Here is a 24,069-nt window from a genome sequence, read left to right on the forward strand (position 1 = left end):
GCCAGCCACCTACATTCTGCCCAAAATAAACTTGAGGTCATCGCTCAACGCTCTGCTGCCCACGTCCTATTTCGGATGAAGTCTTGTTCGCACATCATCCTTTTCTTCATCCCTATTTTCAAATCCCTCCATGGGTTCTTTGTAAATGCCTTGCAGTCTACCACCCTCTCAGACGTCGGCAAATCTGACCTCAGGCATGCCCAATTTTAATTCTTGCACCACTGGGAGCTGTCTTTAGCCACCTAGGCCCCAAACTCAAGAATTCCCTCATCCCGAAATATCTCCACCTCACTATTTCTCTTTCCTCATTTAAGATGCCTCTTACAAGCTATCTCTTTGAACCAACTTTTGGTCATCTGCCCTCATATCTCAGTGGCTCTGAGATTTTGATTGGTGTTGAAAGTTTGGTAATGTTCCTGTGAAGCACCTTGTTGTACTACATTCAAGACAATACACGTTATTGGCATTGCTAAAGATACTATATATATGCAAGCTGCTGCTGTAAAAGTATCAGGATCAATGTAGTTACTCATCATGAAGAATACTCTGGGTCTTCTTTTAGTCATTCATGGGATGTAGGCATTGCCCAACCCTGAGGATGTTTAAGAATCACCCACGTTGCTGTGGGTCTGGTGTCACATGTAGGCCAGACCAGGTAAGAGTGACAGATTTCCTTCCCTAAAGGACATTAGTGAACCAGATGGGTTTTAAACAACAATTGGTAATGGTTTCATGGTCACCATTGGACTTTTAATTCCAAATTTTTATTGAATTCAAATTTCACCATCCGCCATGATGAGATTCGAACTTCGGGCTTTGAGCAACTAGTCTAGTGACAATACTGTTATACCACTACCTCCCTTAATGGTGCTCTTAACAAAAAAATCTCTCAAGCTGCTTCTCAAAGTGGCTGAAGGAGAGCAGGTGCATGTAGGGAGACAGCAGTGTGTTCGGAGTTTTGTCAAGAAAGCAAAGGTTGGAGGGGGTTTATTGAACTGTAGCAAGAGAGAAATCTGAGGAGCATATGGACTTTTTAACCCCATGATCAAAACCATCTGTGCAACTGCCTCTTTATTCTTCCTGGCCACATAGTTTTCCCAATCTCTCTGCCTCCTGGGAGTTCTGGGCAGCAGGGCTGAGGGAGGCAACAGCACTACCGCTGAACCAAGAATAACACCTAAAATCTGTCCCTAATTTGGAACTAAAATTAGTGATCTCACTAAAGCCACTGGATGACTTGATTATGGAACAAGGACAGGGTGGGGTTGTAGATCATATTGATGCAGTACATGATGCTCCTACAACTCCTAACTGTATTGTTAGATGCACTGGAGCAGTCGGTGCTAACACTAGATGCTCAAAGTAGAAAAGTGTTCGGTTCCCCAGCGTAAACAGCTCCAAGAAAATCAGGACTGAAAATAAATTCAGACACACCATACTTGAGGTTTCATTAGTCCTTGATCATGCCAACCAGCTTACTGAACTTTTATTTCACATCCTGAATATTTGGAAGCTTTTTGAATTGCTCAACTCTAATAATCCTTTATAAGATTATAAAGCTTACAATTTCTGACACATCTTTGGATGGATCCAACTGTACAGTCAGCTGGGGAAACATTGCAACAGCGACACACCTCACCAACAAAAACAGCTCAGGTGGTTACATGGTCACACAATGCATTGGGGAAACTCATGCAACATGCCACGAGGTTTACATGCTCCAAGCCATTGACAATCTGATGCCTTCCACATGAACGTCTCAGGCAGGAGGAACTCCCATGAGGGAGACAAAGTGTTATCCAATTCTGACCCCTTGCAGATCTCTGATTTTCATCAGCTGACCACTGGCCTTCAGTTGGCAAATCCACAAGCTCTGTAAAAAGCTCTACTTTGCTCTTTCCTTCTTTAAGGCAGTTCCTAAAATCTGCCTTTCTTGAGCAAACTTTTTACGCTCTGCCCCAGTTTTGTAAATCCTTGTCAAATGGTGTTTGACAACACTCCTGTAAAGGGCAGTGGCACATGTTAACATGTTAAAATGTTATCCAAATGCAAGCCAAGCTTGCAGTCCGTTGTTCTTGATTTGTTCTTTTGTGTCTCCTAGATTTTAAAGTTTATTAGTGTCACAAGTAGGCATATATTAACATTGCAATGAAGTTACTGTAAAAATCCCCTAGTTGCCACACTCCAGTGCCTGTTCGCATAGACTGAGAGAGAATTTAGCGTGGTCAATGCACCCAACCAGCAGGTGTTTCAGATTGTGGGAGGAAACCGGAGCACTTGGAGGAAAATCCCAGGCACTCAGACACGGGGGGAATGAGCAGGCTCTGCACAGACAGTGGCCCCAGCCAGGAATTGAACCTGGATTCCTGGCGCTGTGACACAGCAGTGCTGACCACTGTGCCTCCATGCCACCCACCTTAATGATTAGTGTCACAAGTAGGCTTACATTAACACTGCAATGAGGTTACTGTGAAAATCCCCTAGCCGCCACATTCCCGATGCCTGTTTGGGTATGCAGCAAGAGAACTTTGCGTGGCCAGTGCACCTAACCCAGCATGTCTCTTGGACGGTGGGAGGAAACCGGAGCACCTGGAGGAAGCCCATGCAGACATGGGGAGAACATACAGGCTCTGCACAAACAGTCACCCAAGCCAGGAATCAAATCCGGGTCTCTGGTGCTGTGTGACAGCAATGCTAAGCAGCGTACCACTGTGCCCACCATGCCACGTTTTTCAAAGCAGTATTTTTTTTATCCAAAAATATACTTTATTCATAAAAATCTCAAGTAATCTATTACAGTGTACAGGGCTTCGAGTAGCAAAATAATGCGGAATGAAAACATTTTTGCAGATCTGTCCAAAACTACAGTGACTACATTTCAGTACTTAACATTTCAGTACTTACAAAAACTATGTCCATGCCTCAATATTTACATATTTGTACAAATTACAATGATTACATTTCAATACTTAAAAAACTATATACACGCCTCAAAAGATTACTGTGTGCCGTTATTGCTCAGATTGGCACACAGTTACACAGGTCGAGGGTATTCTGCAGTTCCTGGGCCCTCGGTCTGCCTCCGTTAAAAGGCCTTACAGTGTGGCCTTTCCCCATTGTGTCTTTGCGGTGGCTGCCCCAAGCTTCAGCCCGTCCCTTAGCACGTAGTCCTGGACCTTGGAATGTGCCAGTCTGCAACACTCGGTCGAGGACAGTTCTTTCAGCTGGAAGATCAGCAAGTTTCGGGCGGACCAAAGTGCGTCCTTCACCGAGTTGATGACCTTCCAGCAGCAGTTGATATTTGTCTCGGTGTGCGTTCCCGGAAACAGCCCGTAGAGCACAGAGTCCTGCGTCACCGAGCTGCTCGGGACGAACCTCGACAAATACCACTGCATCTCGCTCCAGACCTTCTTTGCAAAGGCACATTCCATAAGGAGGTGTGCGACCGTCTCGTCAGCCCCGCAGCCGCTTCGAGGGAAGCGTGCGGTGATGTTGAGACCTCGAGCGTGCATAAAGGATCTGACGGGGAGTGCCCTTCTCACCACCAGCCAAGCCAGATCTTGGTGCTTGTTTGTCAGTTCTGGTGATGAGGCGTTCTGCCAGATGACACTGACAGTCTGCTCAGGGAACCATCCGACAGGATCCGCCGTCTCCTTTTCTCTCAGGGCCCCAAGGACGTTACGCGCTGACCACTGCTTAATCGCCTTGTGGTCAAAGGTGTGTTTGCGGAAAAATTTCTCCACGAAGGACAGGTGCTGCGGTACAGTCCAACTACTCGGAGCGTTCCGCGGCAGTGTGGCCAGACCCATCCTTCGCAGTATTAGGGCATTCACTGTCAGCACACAGATCAATCACAGCATGCAATCGCAGCATGCTAATGCTAAGGACACTGGGTGAGAATAATTAGGTGAGATTGTTGCCTCCAAACAAGGTCACGTCTTGATTGCTATTGAGTGACTGCTACTGGATGCATGTCTGGAGTCCCCAGCCCCCATTTCTTTCTCATCTACACACAGCCCTTCAGCAACACCATCCAAAATAACAAACCTCATTTCCACAGGTATGCTAATAAAACCCACCTCTTCATCACCAATACCTCTCTCCCCTCCCCCACTGGCGCTAAGTTATCTGATTGGATATCTGACATTCAGTATCAGCAAACTGCTCCCAACCCCATCTCCACCCTCACAACAGACGTAACAGTGCAAGAGCAGGAAGAGAAATCATCACTAAAGTTTATAAAGTCTACTTATTAGTGTCACAAGTAGGCTTATATTAACACTGCAATGAAGTTACTGTGAAAATCCCCTAGCTGCCACACTCTGGCGCCTATTCGGGCACACTGAGGGAGAATTTAGCATGGCCAATGCACCTAACCAGCACATCTTTCAAATCATGGCAGTAAACCAGAGTACCTGGAGGAAACCCACAGAGACATGGGGAGAACATGCAGATTCCGCACAGACTGTCACCCAAGCCGGGAATCAAACACGGGTCCCTGGCGTTGTGAGGTAGCAGTGCTAACCGCTAATGCTAACTAGTGACCTTCTAGCCATAATTAGGTAGATAAAAATGATAAGGACGAGAGCAGACCCACACAGCTGGACAACGGTGGAAAGGCAATGCAAGGGGATGGGTTTTGAATACCCTGAGGTCATGGAAGGTGATACGTAGATGTAGGTTTTCCCTTCTTTACAAAGTAGTCACGTGGATCTTGACAGCAGGTGGATTATAGCAAGTTTCTATATACTAAGGCTCAGTGGCACTCTTGTCTCCCGATCTAAGGTTCGCAGTCAACGTCTGTCCCCACGGATAACAAAGTCCAGACTTCCACTTCCAGGATGTACTAAGGGAGTGCTGCATTGGCAGGGGAGCTGTCCTTCATATGAAATTTTAAACTAAGGTCCCATCTCAAATGGGTGTAAAAGGTGCCATCGTTCTAGTGCAAGAAAGAACAGAGAAGTTTTCTTGGTGTACTGGCCAATATTTATCCCCCGCCACATCAGTGACACAGATTATATGGTTATTATTGCATTGTTGTTTGTGGGGTCTTGCTATGCACAAACTGGTTGCCACATTTCCTGCATTACAATTCTCAGCTTGGGTCACTGTCTGTGTGGAGTATGCACGTTCGCCCCATGTCCACGTGGGTTTCCTCCGGATGTTCTGTTTTCCTCCCACAGTCCAAATGACGCGCTGGTTAGGTGCATTGACCATGCTAAATTTTCCCTCAGTGTACCCTTAACAGGCGCTGGAATGTACTGACTAGGGAATTTTCACAGTATCTTCACTGCACTCTTAATGTAAGCCTACTTGTGACACCAATAGATAAATAAACAAACAACAGTGACTACGCATCAAAGAATACTTCATTGGCTGTAGAGCATTTTGAGCCATCCTGAGGTCATGAAAGGCGCCGTGTAAATGCAAAGATGTTTCCTTCTTCTATCATAGTGATAAATTTTCGCAGAATGGGAATCTCACCATGGCGGTTTGAAAATCTCAACTCAGTTTAAAAAGTGCTGATTGCTCTGACCATAAAGCAATGAGATTCAAAAAAAAACTAGTTCACTAATGTCCTTCAGGAAAGAACACTTCTCATCTTCATCAGGTCCAGCTTGATCTGTTACTGTAAGAAATCTCACAACACCAGGGTAAAGTGCAACAGGTTTATTTGGTAGCAAATGCCACTAGCTTTCGGAGCGCTGCTCCTTCATCAGGTGAGTGGGGAGTTCTATCTGGTGTTAACCTGGTGTTGTGAGACTTCTTACTGTGCTTATCCCAGTCCAACACCGGCATCTCCACATCTTGATCTGTTACTCCAGACCCACATTCACATGGTTGACTCTAATAGTCCTCTACTTGTCAGCTACTCAGTTGTGATATTTCTAGATAGGCAATAAAAGTAGATCCGCCAGTGACGCTTACATCCTGAGAATGCATCTAAAATAAAAATTGAATGAGCTGCCAGTTTAATTCCAAAGGATTAATGCAATTTATTCTATCGCAGTTTATGTCTAACTGTGGAGACATGCCTCTGGATTTGGCTTACAGCAGTGTGGCATCTAAAAACTGAGCCAAGTGTGAAGGGGAAATCCCCACCATTCTTTCAAAGAAACTCTCTGATAACTGTACAAGCTGACAAGTCAAAAGACATCAGAATAATTGGATTGCCGCACTAACCATCCATTAAAAAAAAAACAGAGATTACAAAACATGGTCATTGCTGCAAAGGGAGACATGGTGCTAAAGCTTTTCATTTGAATTCATCAGGACAAACACAATACCAAATTTCAAATGACCACAACAATTTATACAATGGTGAAAGCCTGAGCGTGCTAATTCCTACAGTACAGGAGGAGGTCGTTCAGCCCATCGAGCCTGCACCAATAATCTCACCCAAGCCCTGTTCCCATAACCCCACATATTTACCTTACTAGTCCCCCTGACACTAAGGGGCAGCTTAGTATAGCCAATCCATCTAACCTACACATCTTGAGACATTAAGGGGCAATTCAGCATGTCAATCCACCTAACCTATACATCTTGGGACATTAAGGGGAAATTTAGCATGGTCAATCCACCTTGCATGTACATATTTGGACACTAACGGCAATTTAGCATGACCAATGCACCTAGCATGCACATCTTTGGACACTAAGGGACAATTTAGCATGGCCAATCCATCTAACCTACACATCTGTGTGGAGTTTGCACATTCTCCTCATGTCTGCGTGGGTTTCCTCCGGGTGTTCTGGTTTCCTCCCACAGTCCAACGATATGCAGGTTAGATTGATTGGCCATGCTAAAATTACCCCTTTGTGTCCTGAGATGCATAGGTTAGAGTGATTAGTGGGTAAATATACAGGGATATGGGGTAGGGCCTGGGTAGAATTGTGGTCAGTGCAGACTTGAGGGGCCAAATGGCCTCTTTCCACAATGTAAGGTTTCTATGATGATTCTATGATCTTGGGACACTAAGGGGCAATGTATCTACCCAATCCACCTAACCTGCAGACCTTTGGACACTAAGGATGGAATTTTACTGGCATGTCCACTGGAGGTTCATAAGATCTTGCTTGAGGCCAACAGAGAATGCCATTCTCCAAGCTTTGCCCACCCCTGGAATTGGGGCAGGCATGCCAGTAAATTCCAGCCGCAGGGGCAATTTATCAACCCAATCCACCTTAGCTACACATCTCAGGATATTAAGGGTCAATCTAACATGGCCAATCCACCTAACCTGCACAATTTACTGAAGATTAGATTGGAGCCAGTGCCATGTGCAGAAGAAGGAGGCATCAGTTTCCAGGTTACCTGGAGAGTGGGAGGGGAAACATGCACAATGTAGACGTGTTGTAACAAGTGGGGAAGGAGCAGGATTTACCCGAGGCAAGAAAGGCAGGACTGAGACACTCACCAAACCCTCGCATGTGGACAGTGCGACGGAAGAAGCACTCTGATTCCTGATGCATCCCTGATAGAAACAGTTGGCCTGAGACGGGGGCAGGGGCTTCTCGGTGACAACCCCCATGCCCAGGAGGTGCACCCTGAACCCTTTGGCCAGCAGGTTGGAGGGTCTGAGGTCCAGGTGCAACTCTTGGTCAGAAAGGGCGAGTTTGTAGTGTAGGCTCCCTCCAGGCGCTGAACGTTTCTCTCTGCTCCTCTGCAAGTAACCTCCATTCGAATCAACCTCCACAGGTGTCACCACTATATAGTCTGCAAGGAGACAAGAGTTTGACACTCAGTGGGGTTTGTGCTTAGCTTTGCCCCCCGCTGTCAAAACGGCCCCAATGTTTAAAATAAACAGTGAGATCGCCTCATTCAGCTTTGAAGTTAAGAGGTTAAATCTGCAGAAAATAAATTGCTTTCATGTATGTTGATGTTTCTGTTTAAAAGAATCACTATTTAGTGTCCTGTTAATTGCACATACGAGATGCAAGTTGAACAGGATTAAACAAAAGGTTTCATGGAGTGAATTATGAATGAATTAACCCCGTCCTCCCCGGCCTCAGTCTAATCCCCCCACCCCGCGCGCTTTATTCTGCGGCCAGGTCCATTCGGCTGCAGCCAGTTCCACACACACACACACAATGCAAACGCGATCTGTCATTGATCTCAGCCACACAGCGGGGCTCAGCTTCCGCAGCCCCGGATCCCAGCTCCACCACAGCCTGAATCAAAGAGGCAAACTCACAGCCCGTGACGGATGCTGCGATCCATTAGCCGGAGATCAAGTGGATCTCTTTCTGCCTGTGGGGAGAGGGGGTGTGTAAGTTTCTGTGTCTGTGTGTGTGTGTCCCATTGTCTGTGTCATTGTCTCTCGTTCTCTTCTATCTTTGTCTCTACTTGTGTCTGTTCCTAGTCTTTCTATGTGTGTCTCTCTCTGTCCACACTCGTGTCTGTGTACCTAGTCTGTAGGTCTCCCATTGTATCTCTGACTCCATGTCTCTCTCTCTTTCTCTTTGACCTTGTGCGTCTTTTTTCATTATATTTCTCTGTGTCTGCTGTGTGTATGTTTTTCTGTCAATGTATGTGTGTCTCTGCCTGACAGCGTGTATGTCTGACTATGTGTCTGTGTGCCTCTCTCTCTCTGGATTTTAGTGTGTGTGTGTGTGTGTGCCTCTGTCTCTCTCTGGGTGTCTGTCTTGTCTGTGTGTCTATGAGTCTCTCTGGGTGTCTGTGTGTGTATACCTGTCTCTCTCTAGGTGTTTCTGAATGTGTGTCTCTGTCTCTGGGTATCTGTCTGCGTGTCTCTCGATCTCTGTTTGTGTGCGTCTCTCTGTCTGACTGAGTATCTCTTTGTATATGTGTGTCTGTCTGACTGGGGGGGTCTGTGTGTGTGTATCTCTCTGGATCTGACTGGGGGGTCTGTGTGCGTGCGTACCTCTCGCTCTGGATCTGACTGGGGGTCTGTGTGTGTGTGTGTGTGTGTATCTCTCTCTCTGGATCTGACTGGAGGTCTGTGTGTGCGTGCGTGTCTCTCTCTCTGGATCTGACTGGAGGTCTGTGTGTGTGTGTGTGTGTGTGTGTATCTCTCTGGATCTGACTGGAAGTCTCTGTATATGTGTCTTTCTTGACCTGACGGTGTATGTGTGCGTCTCTCTCTGCCTGACTGGGTGTCTCAACCGCTGTGTGCTTCTCTCGATCTGACTCTGTGTGTGTTATCTCTATATGTGTGTCTCTGTTTCAGTCTGTCTGATTTGTATATGTGTCTCTGTTAGTTTCTGTGGCTGACTGTCTATGTGGCTATTTGAGTTTCTTACATGTTGAAGTCACAGCAGGTTTGCATTCACGAACATAACTGCATTGATAAAAGATATATCTACAAACCATCAGTGATTCCAGTGCTCTCGGGACGGTGTGGTGACCTCTGACTTTCAGGAGTCGCGCAACAGAAGTGCAAAATCTGCGAGAAGGGAGGAAAAAGCAAAGTTGAAATGTTAAAATGGGTTAAAAGTTTAGCACACAAATCTCACAACAGCAGTGTGTGTGCTTGTGTATGATCACAGTGTTTGTAATCAGGGTGTCTCCTGCAAGAGATGTTAAATATGAAGCGGTTTAAAGTTTACACTGTACTTAATAAACAGGGAGAAAAAAAAGAGATTAAATTCATAGCACCTGCCTGCATAATATTGCCAAGCCAGAACGCGGTATGGAGTTGAATTGCCGTGTTGCTGAGCGGTGCAGGTACATTCCACACCGCCGGGGGAAAACCGTCCATTTTTGCGCTTCGTTCACCCAAATAAAAATGTTTTTGTTGTTTTTGTTGTTGTTTTAAATGCAGCAGTCTGTTACCTCCTGGAAGGCGTGTGTACCAGTGAGCTTTGCAAACTGCGGCTCCGGTCCTTTAACATTTTGGGTCTTGCGCCTTGCAACGCTGCTGTCCTTTTGGCATGTGGGCTGGAGGTGCTTTTTTGCATTGGCTTGTGTTGCGGACAGGTAGAGAGAGAGAGGCAGGGAGAGAGGGAGTGCAGTGCTGGATGTGTGAATGCGATGCCCCTCTTTATCTCTCTGCCTCTGCCTGATTCTATGAATGGGGTGAAAATTCGAGCTGGCGCTCAGTTGCAAAAGCCCAGGGACCAATCAGCACCGAGAGCGTAAAACTCGTCCCTAGTTTGCAGAGCTGCTGAAGGCAGTCTGCACTCCCTGATATCTCTCTTGTGCAAAGCCCAGATCCCTTTAAACATTGGCCCCAGTGCCCCTTCCTTCCTCTTCCGCCCCCCACCCCCCCGGTCTGCTATGAGCCCTCCCTACCCAGTGCTAGACTCATCCACACACCCTCCCCAATCCCTTTCACGCGAAACGCCTCTTTTCCTTTTGCAGCCAATTCAATAAATTTTCAGTAAATCATTGTTGTAACGCGGAAAGCACAGCCAGTGTCCAGCAAGCTCCCAGCAGCGTGTGACAACGACCACCGAGACGATCTCCGGGATCCAGCTGTGGAGTAAAAGCCCTACAGTGGAGAAGGAGGCCATTCAGCCCATTGAGTTGGCACTGGCTCTTTTGTGAATGAATAAAGAATATTACAGCACAGGGACAGGCCCTTCAAGCCTGCACCAACTGAATGCTGCCTGACTGAAATATAAAAAACTAACCCCCCCCTCCCCTTCTGGGAGCCATATCCCTCTATTCCCATCCTATTCATGTCTAGGCGCCCCTTAAAACTCACTATCATCCCTGCTTCCAATACTTGCCCCGGCAGTGAGTTCCAGGCACCCACCACCCCCTGTGTAAAAAAACTTGTGATGTTGGGTGAGGGGGCTATGCGGCCAGTCTGTGCGTGGCAAGCTCCCACACGCGTATCAATTGAACCGTGGAATAAAATCCATAAAATTCCTGCAGTGCAGAAGGCCATTCGGCCCATCGAGTCTGCACTAACTCTCTGTGATGTTGGGTAAATGTTGATCTCCTCCCTCCCGCGCCCCCCCCCCGCCCCCACCAAACCCCAGTCTGGAATCGTTCTGGGGGATCTATTGCGTTCAGCTGGGGTTGTCAGCCCAGGTTTTCACACTTCAGTTTGTGCGCTGGAAGCTTGGATTCTCACACCTGCTGGTTCGGAAGGCAGCTATACTCACTGATCCATTACTGACACACAGACTCCGGAAAGTAAAGGCACGTTTGACCACAGAGTAAGGTCACACCAAGCTGAGCTCTCCCCCGAATGGGGGGGTGGGGGGGACATAGTTTGAGAATAAGGGGTAAACCTTTTAAGACTGAGGTGAGGATTAATCTCTTCACCCAGAGGGTGGTGAATGTGTGGAATTCAGTACCACTGGATGCAGTTGATGCCAAAACGTCGTCTGATTTCAAGAATAAATTAGATATAGCTCTAATGGCTAAAGGGATCAAGGGATATGGGAGGAAGGGGGGGGAATTAGGATATTGAATTTGACAATCAGCCATGTTCAAAGTGAATGACAAAGCAGGCTCGAAGGGCTGAATGGCCTACACCTACTTCTATGTTTTCCTCAAATTTACTTTCCAGTCTTGTTTAGAGCATTTTGCCCAGTCTTGAAGCTGGTTCTGCCACATATGGCAAAAAAAATTTGCATTTATGTAGCACCTTTCACACCCTCTGGAGGTCACAAAGTGCTTCACAGCCAATGAAGTAGTGTTGAAGTGTTGCAATGTGGGTAACACAGCAGCAAATGTGTACTCAGCAAGCTCCCACAAACAGAAATGTGATGATGACTGGATCATCTGTCTCTAGTGATGTTGGCTGAGGACATTGAATAGAATCTCTACTGTCTAAACAAGGCCTATTCTGCCCATTGAGTCTGCGCCGATTCTCTGACAATGTGTCTTACCGAGGCCTTGCCCACCCACCCTATCCCTGTAACCCCACACATTTAAAATGGCTAATCCCCCTAACACTGGGACACTGAGGGGCAATTTAGCATGGACTATCCACCTAACCTGTACATCTTTGGATTGTGGGAGGAACGAGAGGAAACTTAATGCAGACACAGGGAGAACATGTGAATCCCACACAGTCACCCAATTCGGGATTGAACCCAGGTCCTTGAAACCGTGAGGCAGCAGTGCTAACCATTTTACCACCATGCCGCCCCATTTGATGCTTGGGAGAACATCCTTACTCCTTGACATAGAAACGTAGAATCACTACAGTGCAGAAGGAGGCCATTTGGCTCAATCAAAATCCCATCCAGATCCTATCCCCATTAACCCCATATATTTGCCCCAAATGATACCAAATGGCATTTGAGCATGGTCAATGCACCTAGCCTGGACATCTTTGGAGTGCAGAAGGAAACCAGAGCACCACGCAGACATGGGGAGAATGTGCAAACACCACACAGACAGTGACCCAAAGCCGGAATTGAACCCGCGTCCCTGACACTGTGAGGCAGCAATGCTAACCATGGTGCCGCCGTGTCACCCCATGACATACCACCAGGGGATCCTTTGCACCCACATAAGAGACCGAACACGGCCTCAGTTTAACATCTCATCTGACTGATGGCATATCTGACAGTGTATCATTGCCTCAGCACCTCACTGGAAGTGTGAGCCTAGCTTTCGTGCTCAAGTACCCATTGTGAAACTAAGAGCTCACAATTTTCTGACTCATGGGGCAGGGTGCTGAAACAATGGGAACGGTGCCAGCAATGAAGGCTTTTTACATCGAGTGCCCTGCATAAGGGTTTCCGTTTGCAGGATGAATGTGTGCTGCTCAGGGCAGTCCCGCAATCCCCATTAATGGTACACTCATCACTCAACTGCATCAACTGCTGGAGTTGCTTATCACCATATTATCAGTGAATCCTGATAAGCACATAACTACCCTGGCAAGAACCACTCTGCCTGATCCAAGATGACGCTTGAATGAGATTTCTATAAACTGTGACTACAAACAGTAAATCTGATGATCTTGGTACCACAGCTCATTTGAGTGTACATTCAGCAAATCCAACCAAATAACACTGCAGATGGAGCGAAGAAGGCGGATAAGGTGCCAAGCAGTTCTGTTGCCTGAATGGGAAATCTCGCTGCGTGGCTCATTCTGTCGTCTCACATGGTGAGTGGCAAACCCAATCATTCTGGATCTTCTTTTCAACCACATTCCCAATTTTTCCCCTCCGCTGAAAGTGTGGATTCCCATCCCCCGCTCTCCCCCAATCCCTACACCTCTCCCCCTCCCCCACTCACCCGCACAGTTATGAATTCAATTGCGGGCTGTTCAGTTGGTTGCCTCACTTAAGTGACACAAAGCATCGGTGTAATGGTATTATCACTGGACTAGTAATGCAGAGACCCAGGGTAATGCTCGAATCCAACCACGACAGATGGTGAAATTTCAGTTCAATGCAAGAAGAAAATCTAGAATTCAAAGTATAATGATAACTATGGAACCATTGTCGATTGTTGTAAAAACAGATCTGGTTCACTGATGTCCTTTAGGGAAGGAAATTCGCTGTCTTTAACAGGTCTGGCCTAAATGTGACTCCAGAGCCACAGCAATGGGGTTGATTCTTAACTGTCCCCTTAAGGGGATGGGCAATAAATCTTGCATCGAAGGTTTATCAGGCTGATTCCTGGGACGGCAGGTCTGTCATATGAGGAAGGATCAAGTTAGTTAGGATTGTATTCATTGGAGTTTGGAAGAGTGAGAGGAGATCTCACAGATATTTATAAAATTCTAACAGGATTGGACAGCGTGGATTCATGTTCCCAATGGTGGGGAAATCCTGAACCAAGGGTTATAGTTTAAGGATAAGGGGTAAACCTTTCACGATTGAGGTGAGGAGAAATGTCTTCACCCACAGAATGATGAATCACTGTCACAGAAAGTAGTTGAAGCCAAAATGTTGTGTGATTTCAAGAAGAAATTCGATATAGCTCTTGGCTAAAGGAATCCAGGGATTTGGAGGGAAGGCAGTGGGATCATGGTATTGATTTTGATGATCGGCCATGATCATATTGAATGGTGGAGGAGGCTCAAAGGACCAAATGGCTTACTCCTGCTTCTAGTTTCTATGTTTCTATGCATCAGGTACTACTATTGGCTTTGGAATTCCATACTCCATATTTCATTCAGTTTGCCCATCCTCCAACAACCAACAGGCTTTTAGAATTCAAGCTTGGTGTCACCAATCCATTCTTACCTGCTACACGATAGCTTCAGACTGTTTACCGTAATGTTCGTTTCCTAATGCAAGAGATGCTGAAAACTTGAGGTGCAATTAACACAACTTGTTTTCAAAATGGTCTCTCACACAGGTTACACCAATTTTGGGTAAATCGGGCCTAATAAACAGTTTAAAGTTTATTCATTAGTGTAGCAAGTAGGCTTCAATTAACACTGCAATGAAGTTACTACGGAAATCCCCACGTCGCCACACTCCGACGCCTGTTCAGGTAACACTGAGGGAGAATTTACCAATGGCTAGTGCACCTAACCAGCACATTATTCAGACCAAGAGAGGAAACTGGAGCACCGAGAGGAAACCCACGCAGACACGGGGAAAACATGCAGATTCCGCACAGTCACCCAAGTCGAGAATCAAACTCGGGTCTCTGGTGTTGAGAGGCAGCAGAGCTAACCACCGTATCATCCATATAGTGCCACTGATTGGAAACTTTACATCTAAAGTGGGAAATAATAAAATAACCAGGAAATGTTTTTGTGAGGCTGTAAGATCGTATTAAAAGCCCAGCCGGTTCACTCAGGTTCTACAAGGGAAAGAAACCTACCATGCTTATCCAGTTTTGGGACCAATTTGGTTGATCTTTAACTATTGGGAGTGGAGCAGTGAGTTTGGACTCCGCTCTAACACTGAAAATGCTGGAGAACTTTAAATCTGTCCATCACACCAATATCAGCTAGACTCTCGCTTGTACAATAGCTGAGCAACTGTGCAACTGATTCCTCAAACAGATTTTGACCCAAATTTGATTTGAGTGACTTCTTCTTTTGCAGACCACTTTTCCCCTTTGAAGAAATCACAGCTGTCAATCAGGCTTTGTGTCTATGTAAACATTACGGTGAGGAGCAATGGAAATACTTCAGATGCATTCAAACATGAAGGGAAATGCAAATAAGCACAGCTGACTGGAACAGGCTGAGTGGAAATGGAGGCTGTCAATGGAAGCTTCTTTCAAAGCACTGGACTTTGAAGTTGACAGACATCAAAGGTTTTCAATGCAACAGAGAGGGTTTTAAAAGTTTCAGCTTGTCCAGAGGGCTCAAAGACCTCAAGTCAAAGCTGTACATGAATACATTGGAGTTGAGAGCACAGCTTCAGAGAATGGACCCTCCCCCCACCCCCAATTACCCCCTCTCTCTGGAAGACGACTTCAAAGAGGTCTGCTCACACCTGCAGCTTCTGCCAGAGAATGATGCAGTGATATTTAAGGTTGTTAGATGACCCATGGGGGTCGAGGAGGGGTGGCGGTGAGGAGGTGTTACATGGAGATTAAAGTGACCTGGCCACTTCAGAATTTTCACAGCTGAAAGGGTAGGGATACAGATATTGATCATACAGCAGCCTGAAATCTCCATGCCTGGGGGTAACTGAGTGGGAGTGTAAGGGGGCATGGGGTCTATGTTGGAAGACTGAGGGGAAGGGACCCTGAGTGGGATTCTTAATATCATAGAATATCATAGACCCCTACAGTGCAGAAAGAGTCCCTTCGGCCCATCGAGTCTGCACCAACCACAATCCCACCCAGGCCCTACCCCCATATCCCTACACATTTTACCTGCTAATCCCTCTAACCTACACATCTCAGAATACTACAGGGCAATTTTAGCGCAGCCAATCAACCTAACCCGCACATCTTTGGAATGTGGGTGGAAACCGGAGCACCCGGAGGAAACCCACGCAGACACGAGGAGAACATGCAAACTCCACGCAGGCAGTGACCTGAGCAGGGAATTGAACCCAGGCCCCTGGAGCTGTGAAGCAGCAGTGCTAACCACTGTGCTACCATGCCACCCCATTCTGATGGGAAGGGGCCTGAGTGAAGGTCTAAGAGAGGGGGAGGGGACCTGAGTGAGAATCAGAGACAGGGAAGGGGGCCTGATTGAGATTTGAGAGGGGAGGAGGAGGCAGGGCCTGAATGCGGGTTTTGAGGGAAGGGACCTGAGTGAAGATCTGAGGGGGAGGGGAGGCCTGAGTGATTTGATTTGATTTGATTTATTATGGTCACATGTATTAATATATAATGAAAAGTATTGTTTCTTACTCACTATACAGACAAAGCATACCGTTCATAGAAAAGGAAAGGAGAGAGTGCAGAATGTAGTGTTACAGTCACAGCTAGGGTGTAGAGAAAGATCAACTTACTGTGAGGTAGGGTCCATTCAAAAGTCTGACGAGAGCAGAGGAGAAGCTGTTTTTGAGTCGGTTGGTACGTGACCTCAGATTTTTGTATCTTTTTCCCGATGGAAGATGGTGGAAGAGAGAATGTCCGGGGTGCGTGGGGTCCTTGATTATGCTGGCTGCTTTGCCGAGGAAGTGGGAAGTGTAGACAGAGTCAATGGATGGGAGGCTGGTTTGCCAGATGGCTTGGGCTACGTTCATGACCTTTTGTAGTTCCTTGTGGTGTTGAGCAGAGCAGGAGGCATACCAAGCTGTAATACAACCAGAAAGGATGCTTTCTCTGGTATATCTGTAAAAGTTGGTGAGAGTCATAGCTGACATGCCAAATTTCCTTAATCTCCTGAGAAAATAAATGCGTTGGTGGGCTTCCTTAACTACAGTGTCGGCAAGGGGGGACAAAGAAGGTTATTGGTGATCTGGACATGTAAAAACTTGAAGCTCTCGACCCTTTCTAAAGGGAAGTGCTGGGGTGTTCGGTTGGATCACCCTCATGCTACGTGGTGTGTGTGTGTGTGTGTGTGTGTGTGTGTGTGTGTGTTGTGGGGGGTAGGGTTTGGGGGTGTGATCCATTAGTTGAATGTTGCAGGAGACAGGTTCCTGAGATGTTGATGGGTGCTCCTGTGGTGTCCAGCACTCTAGGTCCTTGCTGGTGATTACCAGCACCAAAACCCAGTGCATTTCCCACTGCAGGGCTGTGTGCATAGCAATTACCGTGAGCCGGAATCTGATAGAGGCCAGTGGGCCGGAGTGGGACAATCCCAATTGAAACTTGTTGGGAATCCCTATTGCTTGACTGATGCCCCATTCAGCCGGACATTGGGATTCTCATGGGCCACCTGACAAGGCTGAATAAGCCCCCCACTGGCTTGTCACATCCAGTGGCATGAATACAATGATTATAAAAGAATTGTAACAATGCACTAAACATTGGCCTTTGCTGATCATTTCAAAACACAAAGTGGAATTTCTCATGTTGCTGTGCTGTCCCGTACCTGTAGGAGTTTGATTTGTTAACTACGCCTGCCCTTGTATGTGCCCTGTGTGTTGTACATCACTGTCATACAGTATGCAAGTCCATATGTGGCAATGTAAATTGTGCTATCAGGTTACATGCACTATTTATCACGTCTGCAGTGGCAACTTGCTGAAGGAGAGAGAAAGAATTCTTTTAAATTAGGCACTGAGAACGGGATGGCACAGCCTCCAAAAGCAGGAAAACAGTAAGATGAGGAAATAAGGCTGGACTGTGTCTTTCCTTCTGGGGAAACAAAGACAAATCAGATGCGTGTAAAGACCCAGAGAGTTGAGTTTGAGATGACCCAAGATGTTCTTCCAGTGTCCTAGGCAGAATTATCCCTCAAACAGCATTATCAAGGCAGATGTGTGCCAAATGGTGACTGCATTTCCCACATTACAACAGTGACTATGCTTCAAAAATGACTTCAATGACTGTAAGACCCTTGGGAATCTTCTGTGATCATGAAGAGTTCTTCCTTTGTTTTGTGTATCCTTGATTGAAGACCAACCTTTCCCTTCTGAGCCGTGGCGTTGAGTCACCCCTGGGTGATGGGATGAAGGTCTGCTTGTAATTGTAAGGGTTTTATGGTGAGGATACCATAGCGTCACCGCTGTGTCTCCGAGCCGCCCACCTGCCTTCCCCCCACAGTAGGTATGGCAAGCCATTTAAATCTCTGTTCAGCTCAGCCAGTCCAGAATATCCTGTCTGGGGCTGTAAAATCCTGGCCCATGTAGCTGCACCAAGTTGTAAGTTTGAGTTTATTTATAAGTGTAGCAAGTAGGCTTACACTAACATGGTAATGATGTTATTGTGAAATTCCCCTAGTCGCCGTGCTCCAGCATGTGTTCAGGCACACTAAGGGAGAATTTAGCATGGCCAATGCACCTAACAAGCACGTCTTCCGGACTGTGGGTGGAAACTGGAGCACCCGGAGGAAACCCACGCAGACACGGGGAGAATGTGCAGTGAACCAAGCCGGGAATCGAACTCGAGTCTCTGCCACTGTGAGGCAGCAGTGCTAACCACTGTGCCATTGTGCCGCCTCTTGACTCTCCTGAGTTGTTTGAGATAAAGGCCACAGCACATCTTATATGGGGTGTGGCGAAAATGTCACCCTAGTGCTGGAATGGACACTGTTCTCAAGTTCGGGTTGGGGTGAGACAATGGCTAGTGGTTTATGGCTGGACTATTAATCCAGAAACTCAGCTAATGTTCTGGGGACCCAGGTTCGAATCCCACCACGGCAGATGGTAGAATTTGAATTCAATTAAAAAATCTGGAATTAAGAATCTACTGATGTCCATGAAATCATCGTCGATTATCAGGAAAATCCATCTGGTTTATTAATGTCCTTTAGGGAAGGAAATCTGTCATCCTTAACATGTCTGGCTCACGTGTGACAGTAAGAAGAGACAGCAAACACATTGAGACAGCCAATGAACCAGAACAGTTGACTTCTTACTGTGCTCACCCCAGTCCAACGCTGGCAACTCCACTACATGTGACTCCAGAACCACAGCAACATGGTTGACTCTCCACTGCCTTCCAAGGGCAGCTAGAGATGGGCAATAAATGTTGGCCAGCCAGCGATGTCCATGGCCCATGAATGAGGAAGAAAAATGTTGGGGCTCAGAAATGCTGCTGCGTCAGAGTGGATTGAGAGGGTGATCTGACTGAGCTGTTTAAAAGGTTGTGTTGGGATCCCTGGCACTGGAGTTTATGTAGAACAATAATTGTTACTGTGGGGTGAAATCTGTATCATACAGGCAGTAAATGAGCTGCACAAATACCTTTGAAAAGGAAAAGAATATTAAAAAACACCCACCACTTACTGTCTTTCATCACAAAAACACTAAAAGTTTTCCAAGGATTCGCAGTCACAAACCAGAACATTAATTAGCATAGTAATAATTAAAGGATATGAGCATATTTTGGTAGATAATATAACAATGTAGCAAAGGAAGCACAGGCTTTGAAGATCTCATAAATTCTCAGGTGTTTCAGCTGGGAATAAGTCAAACAACCCTGGATTTGGCGTGCCTCTGTTCAGTGACAGTGCCCCATAATTAAAAACATCTCTGCGTAGATGTGAGCCAGAGAAGCCTAATCTGTGGGAAAATTAAAAGCTGAATTCTCCCGTCCCTGGGAGTGGCAGGAGTGGAAATGGGAAAATAATGGGAGTCATACCGGGACAGCCCTGACCGACGCATCCCCACTGCCAGGGATGTTCGGCAGGGGTGATCGGAGAAGGCCATTTAAAGGGTCAACTATTTGGGTGAGGGCGAACCTTAGTTGACAACCCCCCCACCCCCCCTCCCCCTACTGGCCTCCTCACCACCTGTAAAATTGTGGGCAGGTGAGAGGGTGATGGAAAGGCTACCCAGCAAGTTTCATGGGGGAGTGAAGGGGGTGTGAGGTGGGAGAGGCATGTAGATATGTCACAGGGCTCACAGAATTCTACCCAAGCTTACATTTGTGACGCTACAGTAAATATTGGTCATAAAAAGCCATACTGAATTGAAGAGAAAGCTTCTCTGAACATTGTACATGTGAGAATGCATCATTCAATTAACAACATTTTTGTTAAAAGCTTCTAATCAAATGCTCTCTTCCATTGATATTAATACATGTAAATTTATGAGCATCATAAATGTGTCTCAGTCGTACTTACACCATGTAATTATTGATATTTGAACAAATGTGTGATTGCTCTTCAGATGTCACCGTTTGGACTGAATTATAAAAATGGGTTCTACATGCGAGTGTTGCTTAGTCCTGTCTTTGAGCAAAGTACTTTGGGTTCTGTTCAGAATCTGAAATGGAAGCAGAAAGTGTTAGAGATACTCAGTAGGTCTGGAAGTTTCTGTGATGAATACACGGGGTTAAGCGTTCCTCAGAGGTCCTCTGAAGTTCCAGGAATTCTGAGTTAGGGTCACCAACTTGAAATATCAGACAGATTTTCCAATCGCGCTTGCCCAAGGTTAGAAAAATCCCACATGAGGTCAATAGACCTTTGACTGGTTTGTGTCCCGCCGCTATGATTCCCAGTGACGGGCGGGATGGGAAAATTTCATCCATTAACTCTGTTTCTCCCTCCACAGATGCTGCTGACCTGAAGTTTTTTTTAAGTTTATTTATTAGTCCAAAAAGGCTTGCATTAACACTGCAATTAAATTACTGTGTAAATCCCCTAGTCACCAAACTCTGGTGCCTGCTCGGGTACACCGAGGGAGAATTTAGCGTCGCCCATGCACCTAACCAGCACGTCTTTCGGTCTGTGGGATGAAACCGGAGCACTCAGAGGAAACCCACGCAGACACAGGGAGAATGTGCGGACTCCGCACAGATAGTGATCCAAACCCCTGCCCATGGCGCTGCGAGGCAACCCATGTTGCAATCCCCTTGGTGAGCATGTAGCACAGTGTTTGTGATTATGATTTACATAAACAGATCCACAGAAGACATCAAACAAAATATATCAAATTTAACACAGAAACATGCAAACAGAGACTGTTCAGCACTTCAGTCCTGCCTCGTCTTTCAATTGGACCATGGTTGGAACTGTATCTTAGCTCCGTTTACCAGATTTGGTTCATTGATACATTTACTCAACAGTCGTCTATCAATCTCAGGTTTGAAGATTGCTGCGGTCTTACCATTCATGTCCTTATTCAGGAGAGGATCCCAGATTTCTACAACCTTTTGTTTGGAAAAATGCTTCCTGATTTTTCTCCTAAATGGCTTAACTCTGATTTTAAGACTGAATTTTTAGTTTAAGTTTACTTATTAGTGTCAAAGTTGACTTACATTAACACTGCAATGAAGTTGTTGTGAAAATGCCCTAGTCGCCACACTCCGGCGCCTGTTCACGTACACTGAGGGAGAATTTAGCATGGCCATTGTACCTATTGCAACTTTATAAGACCCTTGTTGCAACTTTATAAGACCCTCGTCGGACCCCACTTGGAGTACTGTGCACAGTTCTGGTCGCCTCACCACAAGAAGGATGTGGAAACTACTGAGAGGGAGCAGAGAAGATTTACAAGATTGTTGCCTGGATTGGAAGACATGCCTTATGAAGATAGGTTGCGGGAGCTAGGTCTCTTTTCCCTGGAGAGACGAAGGTTGAGAGGCGACCTGATCGAGGTTTATAAAATGTTGAGAGGCAGTGATAGGGTGGATTCTCGGAGGCTATTTCCCAGGGCTGAAATGGTCGCTACGAAGGTGCTGGGGAGCAGGTACAGAGGAGATGTCAGGGGTAAGTTTTTCACTCAGAGGGTGGTGAGTGAGTGGAATCGGCTGCCATCGGTGGTGGTAGAGGCGAACTTGCTGGGGTCTTTTAAGAGACTTCTGGGTGAATACATGGAATTTAATGGGATTGAGAGTTATAGATAGGCCTGGTAGGTATGGATATGATCGGCACAACTTGTGGGCCGAAGGGCCTGTTTGTGCTGTAGTGTTCTATGTTCTAACCAGCACATTGTTCAGACTGTGGGAAGAAACAGGAGCACCCGGAGGAAATCCATGCAGACAAGGGGAGAACGTGCAGACTCTGCACAGACAGTGGCCCAAATCGGGAATTGAACCTGGGTGCCACCGTGCCACCCTCCAGTCTGCTCGTTCTTCAATCCTTCCCACAGCACATTGTTTTTCTTCATCTACGCTGTTGTTTTTTTTCAACAGTTTAAACACCTTGATTAGACCAAGGAGAAACAAACCAAGTTTATACAATATGCCATCATAATTTAACTCCCTAAGCCTCAGGATCACCATGATTAAGTTATATTGCACATTCATAAGAACATAACTGATAAAATGTGCTAGCAATGTGTCAATTACATTGAATACAGAGTCTTAGAGATTTACAGCGTGGAAACAGGCCCGACTTGTCCATGCTGCTCTTTTTTCAAACATTAAACTTGCCCCACTTGTCCACATTTGCCCCACTTATCCATGTGGCTGTCTAACTGCTTTTTAAAAGAGAAAATTGTACCTGCCTCTACTACAGCCTTTGGCAACTCGTTCCAGACACTCAGCACCACCTCCTGTGTGAAAAAATTGCCCCTCTGCACCCTTTTGTTTCTCTCCCCTCTCACCTTAAACCTATGCCTTCTAGTTTTAGACTCCCCTACCTTTAGGAAAAGATGTTGACTATCTACCTTATCTGTGCCCCTCATTATTTTATAGGCCTCTATAAGATCACTCCTAAGCCTTCTAAGTTCCAGTAAAAATGGTCCCAGTCTATGCAGTCTCTCCTTATAACTCAAACTAACAAATCCTGGTAAATCTTTTCTGCACTCTTTCTAGTTTAATTATATCCTTTCCATAATAGAGTGATCAGAGCTGTACACAGTTGAACACATATGGAAAATGTAGCCTGTGTAATCTTGTGCCATGGTGCTGTGCAATATTATGTAAACATTTTTAATGTTCTTCCTTTGGCCCCCTTCATGACAATGTCATGGAATCTTTTATATGCAAGGGGAGGCAGTGATGTAATGGTATACTCATTAGACTAGTAGTTCAGAGACCCAGGGTAATACCCTGAAAATCGGGTTCAAATCCCACCACAACTGATATTAGAATTTAAGTTCAATTTTTTAAAAAAAGAATTGTATTTAAAGTCTAATAGCGACCATGAAAACATTGCCAAAATACAACTGCTGTAAAAAATCTGGTTCACAACTGCTCTCTTTTTTGATTTTGGTACTTTATTCCTAATCATAAAAGCCAATTAAGTCCAAACATGGTCCCCACATGAAGAACAAACCAGATCCAAGCTGACATGACATTACCTGCCGTCTGTGGCTTGATTAAACAAGGTCCAAGCTGACAGGAGGAGGCACTGCACTCTCTCCCAGACTTGATCTAATGCTTCATCTTCAGTCATTTCTTCTTGGTGAGCCCTATATCTGATTCCAGACCCACTGCAATGTGGTCGACTCTTAGTTGTCCTCTGAAATGGCCTGGTAAGACACGCAGCTCAAGGGCAATTAAGGATGGGCAGCCTATTCAACATCCCATGAAAGAATTCTTAAAAATAGGCAAGTCCTTAGCCAAAATTCTCCCATCTTGCCCACTGAGGACATGGTAGTGGGTGAGACAGGAATTCAGCAGAACATTCAAAGGTTGGTTGAGCTTGGGGGGAGAATTTCTGGTCTTAGAGCATGCACGGTCAAAGAATCCCACCCCTTCTCTATCCTCTCAGTTCAATTGAATTGAATTTTGAATCAAATTAACTTATTATTGTCACATGTATTGGTATACAGTGAAAAGTATTGTTTCTTGTGGACTATACAAAGCATACTGATAAAGCATACTGTTTGTGGGGTACATTGGGGAGAAGGAAAGGAGAGGATGCAGATATAGTGTTACAGTTACCGATAGAATGAAGAGAAAGATCATCCTGATATCAATACCAAAATCCAGTGATACTATTTTGAAGAAGATGAGGAGATGATGGCCTAGTGGTATTGTTGTTAAACTATTAATCCCAGAAGCTCAGCTCATGTTCTGGGGACCCAGGTTCAAATCCCGCCACAGTAGATGATGAAATTTGAATTCAGTAAAAATATCTGGAATTAAGAATCTACTGATGGCCATGAAATCATTGTCGGTTGTTGGAAAAACCCATCTGTTCACTAATCTCCTTTAGGGAAGGAAATCTTTTCTGGACTGCCCTACATGTGACTCCAGAGCCAC

At 45.8% G+C, this 24,069-nt stretch overlaps 1 protein-coding gene across 1 annotated transcript in view; it reads right to left on the minus strand.

Moving 5' to 3' along the window:
• adamts18 (ADAM metallopeptidase with thrombospondin type 1 motif, 18) overlaps positions 1-9,725 on the minus strand; it is a 250,197-nt gene extending 240,472 nt beyond the window's left edge. The window contains exons 1-3 of the mRNA XM_080188061.1: positions 9,626-9,725; positions 9,334-9,409; positions 7,421-7,719 (exon numbers count right to left, since the gene is read on the minus strand). Coding sequence (XP_080044187.1) covers positions 7,421-7,719; positions 9,334-9,409; positions 9,626-9,724 — 474 coding nt within the window. The 5' untranslated portion in view covers position 9,725. The remainder of the gene's footprint in view (positions 1-7,420; positions 7,720-9,333; positions 9,410-9,625) is intronic.
• Positions 9,726-24,069: the final 14,344 nt, after the last annotated feature.

This window comes from Carcharhinus amblyrhynchos, chromosome 4 (genome assembly GCF_965287045.1).
Source record: "Carcharhinus amblyrhynchos chromosome 4, sCarAmb.v2.hapA, whole genome shotgun sequence".
In the NCBI taxonomy this organism is placed as follows: Eukaryota; Metazoa; Chordata; class Chondrichthyes; order Carcharhiniformes; family Carcharhinidae; genus Carcharhinus; species Carcharhinus amblyrhynchos.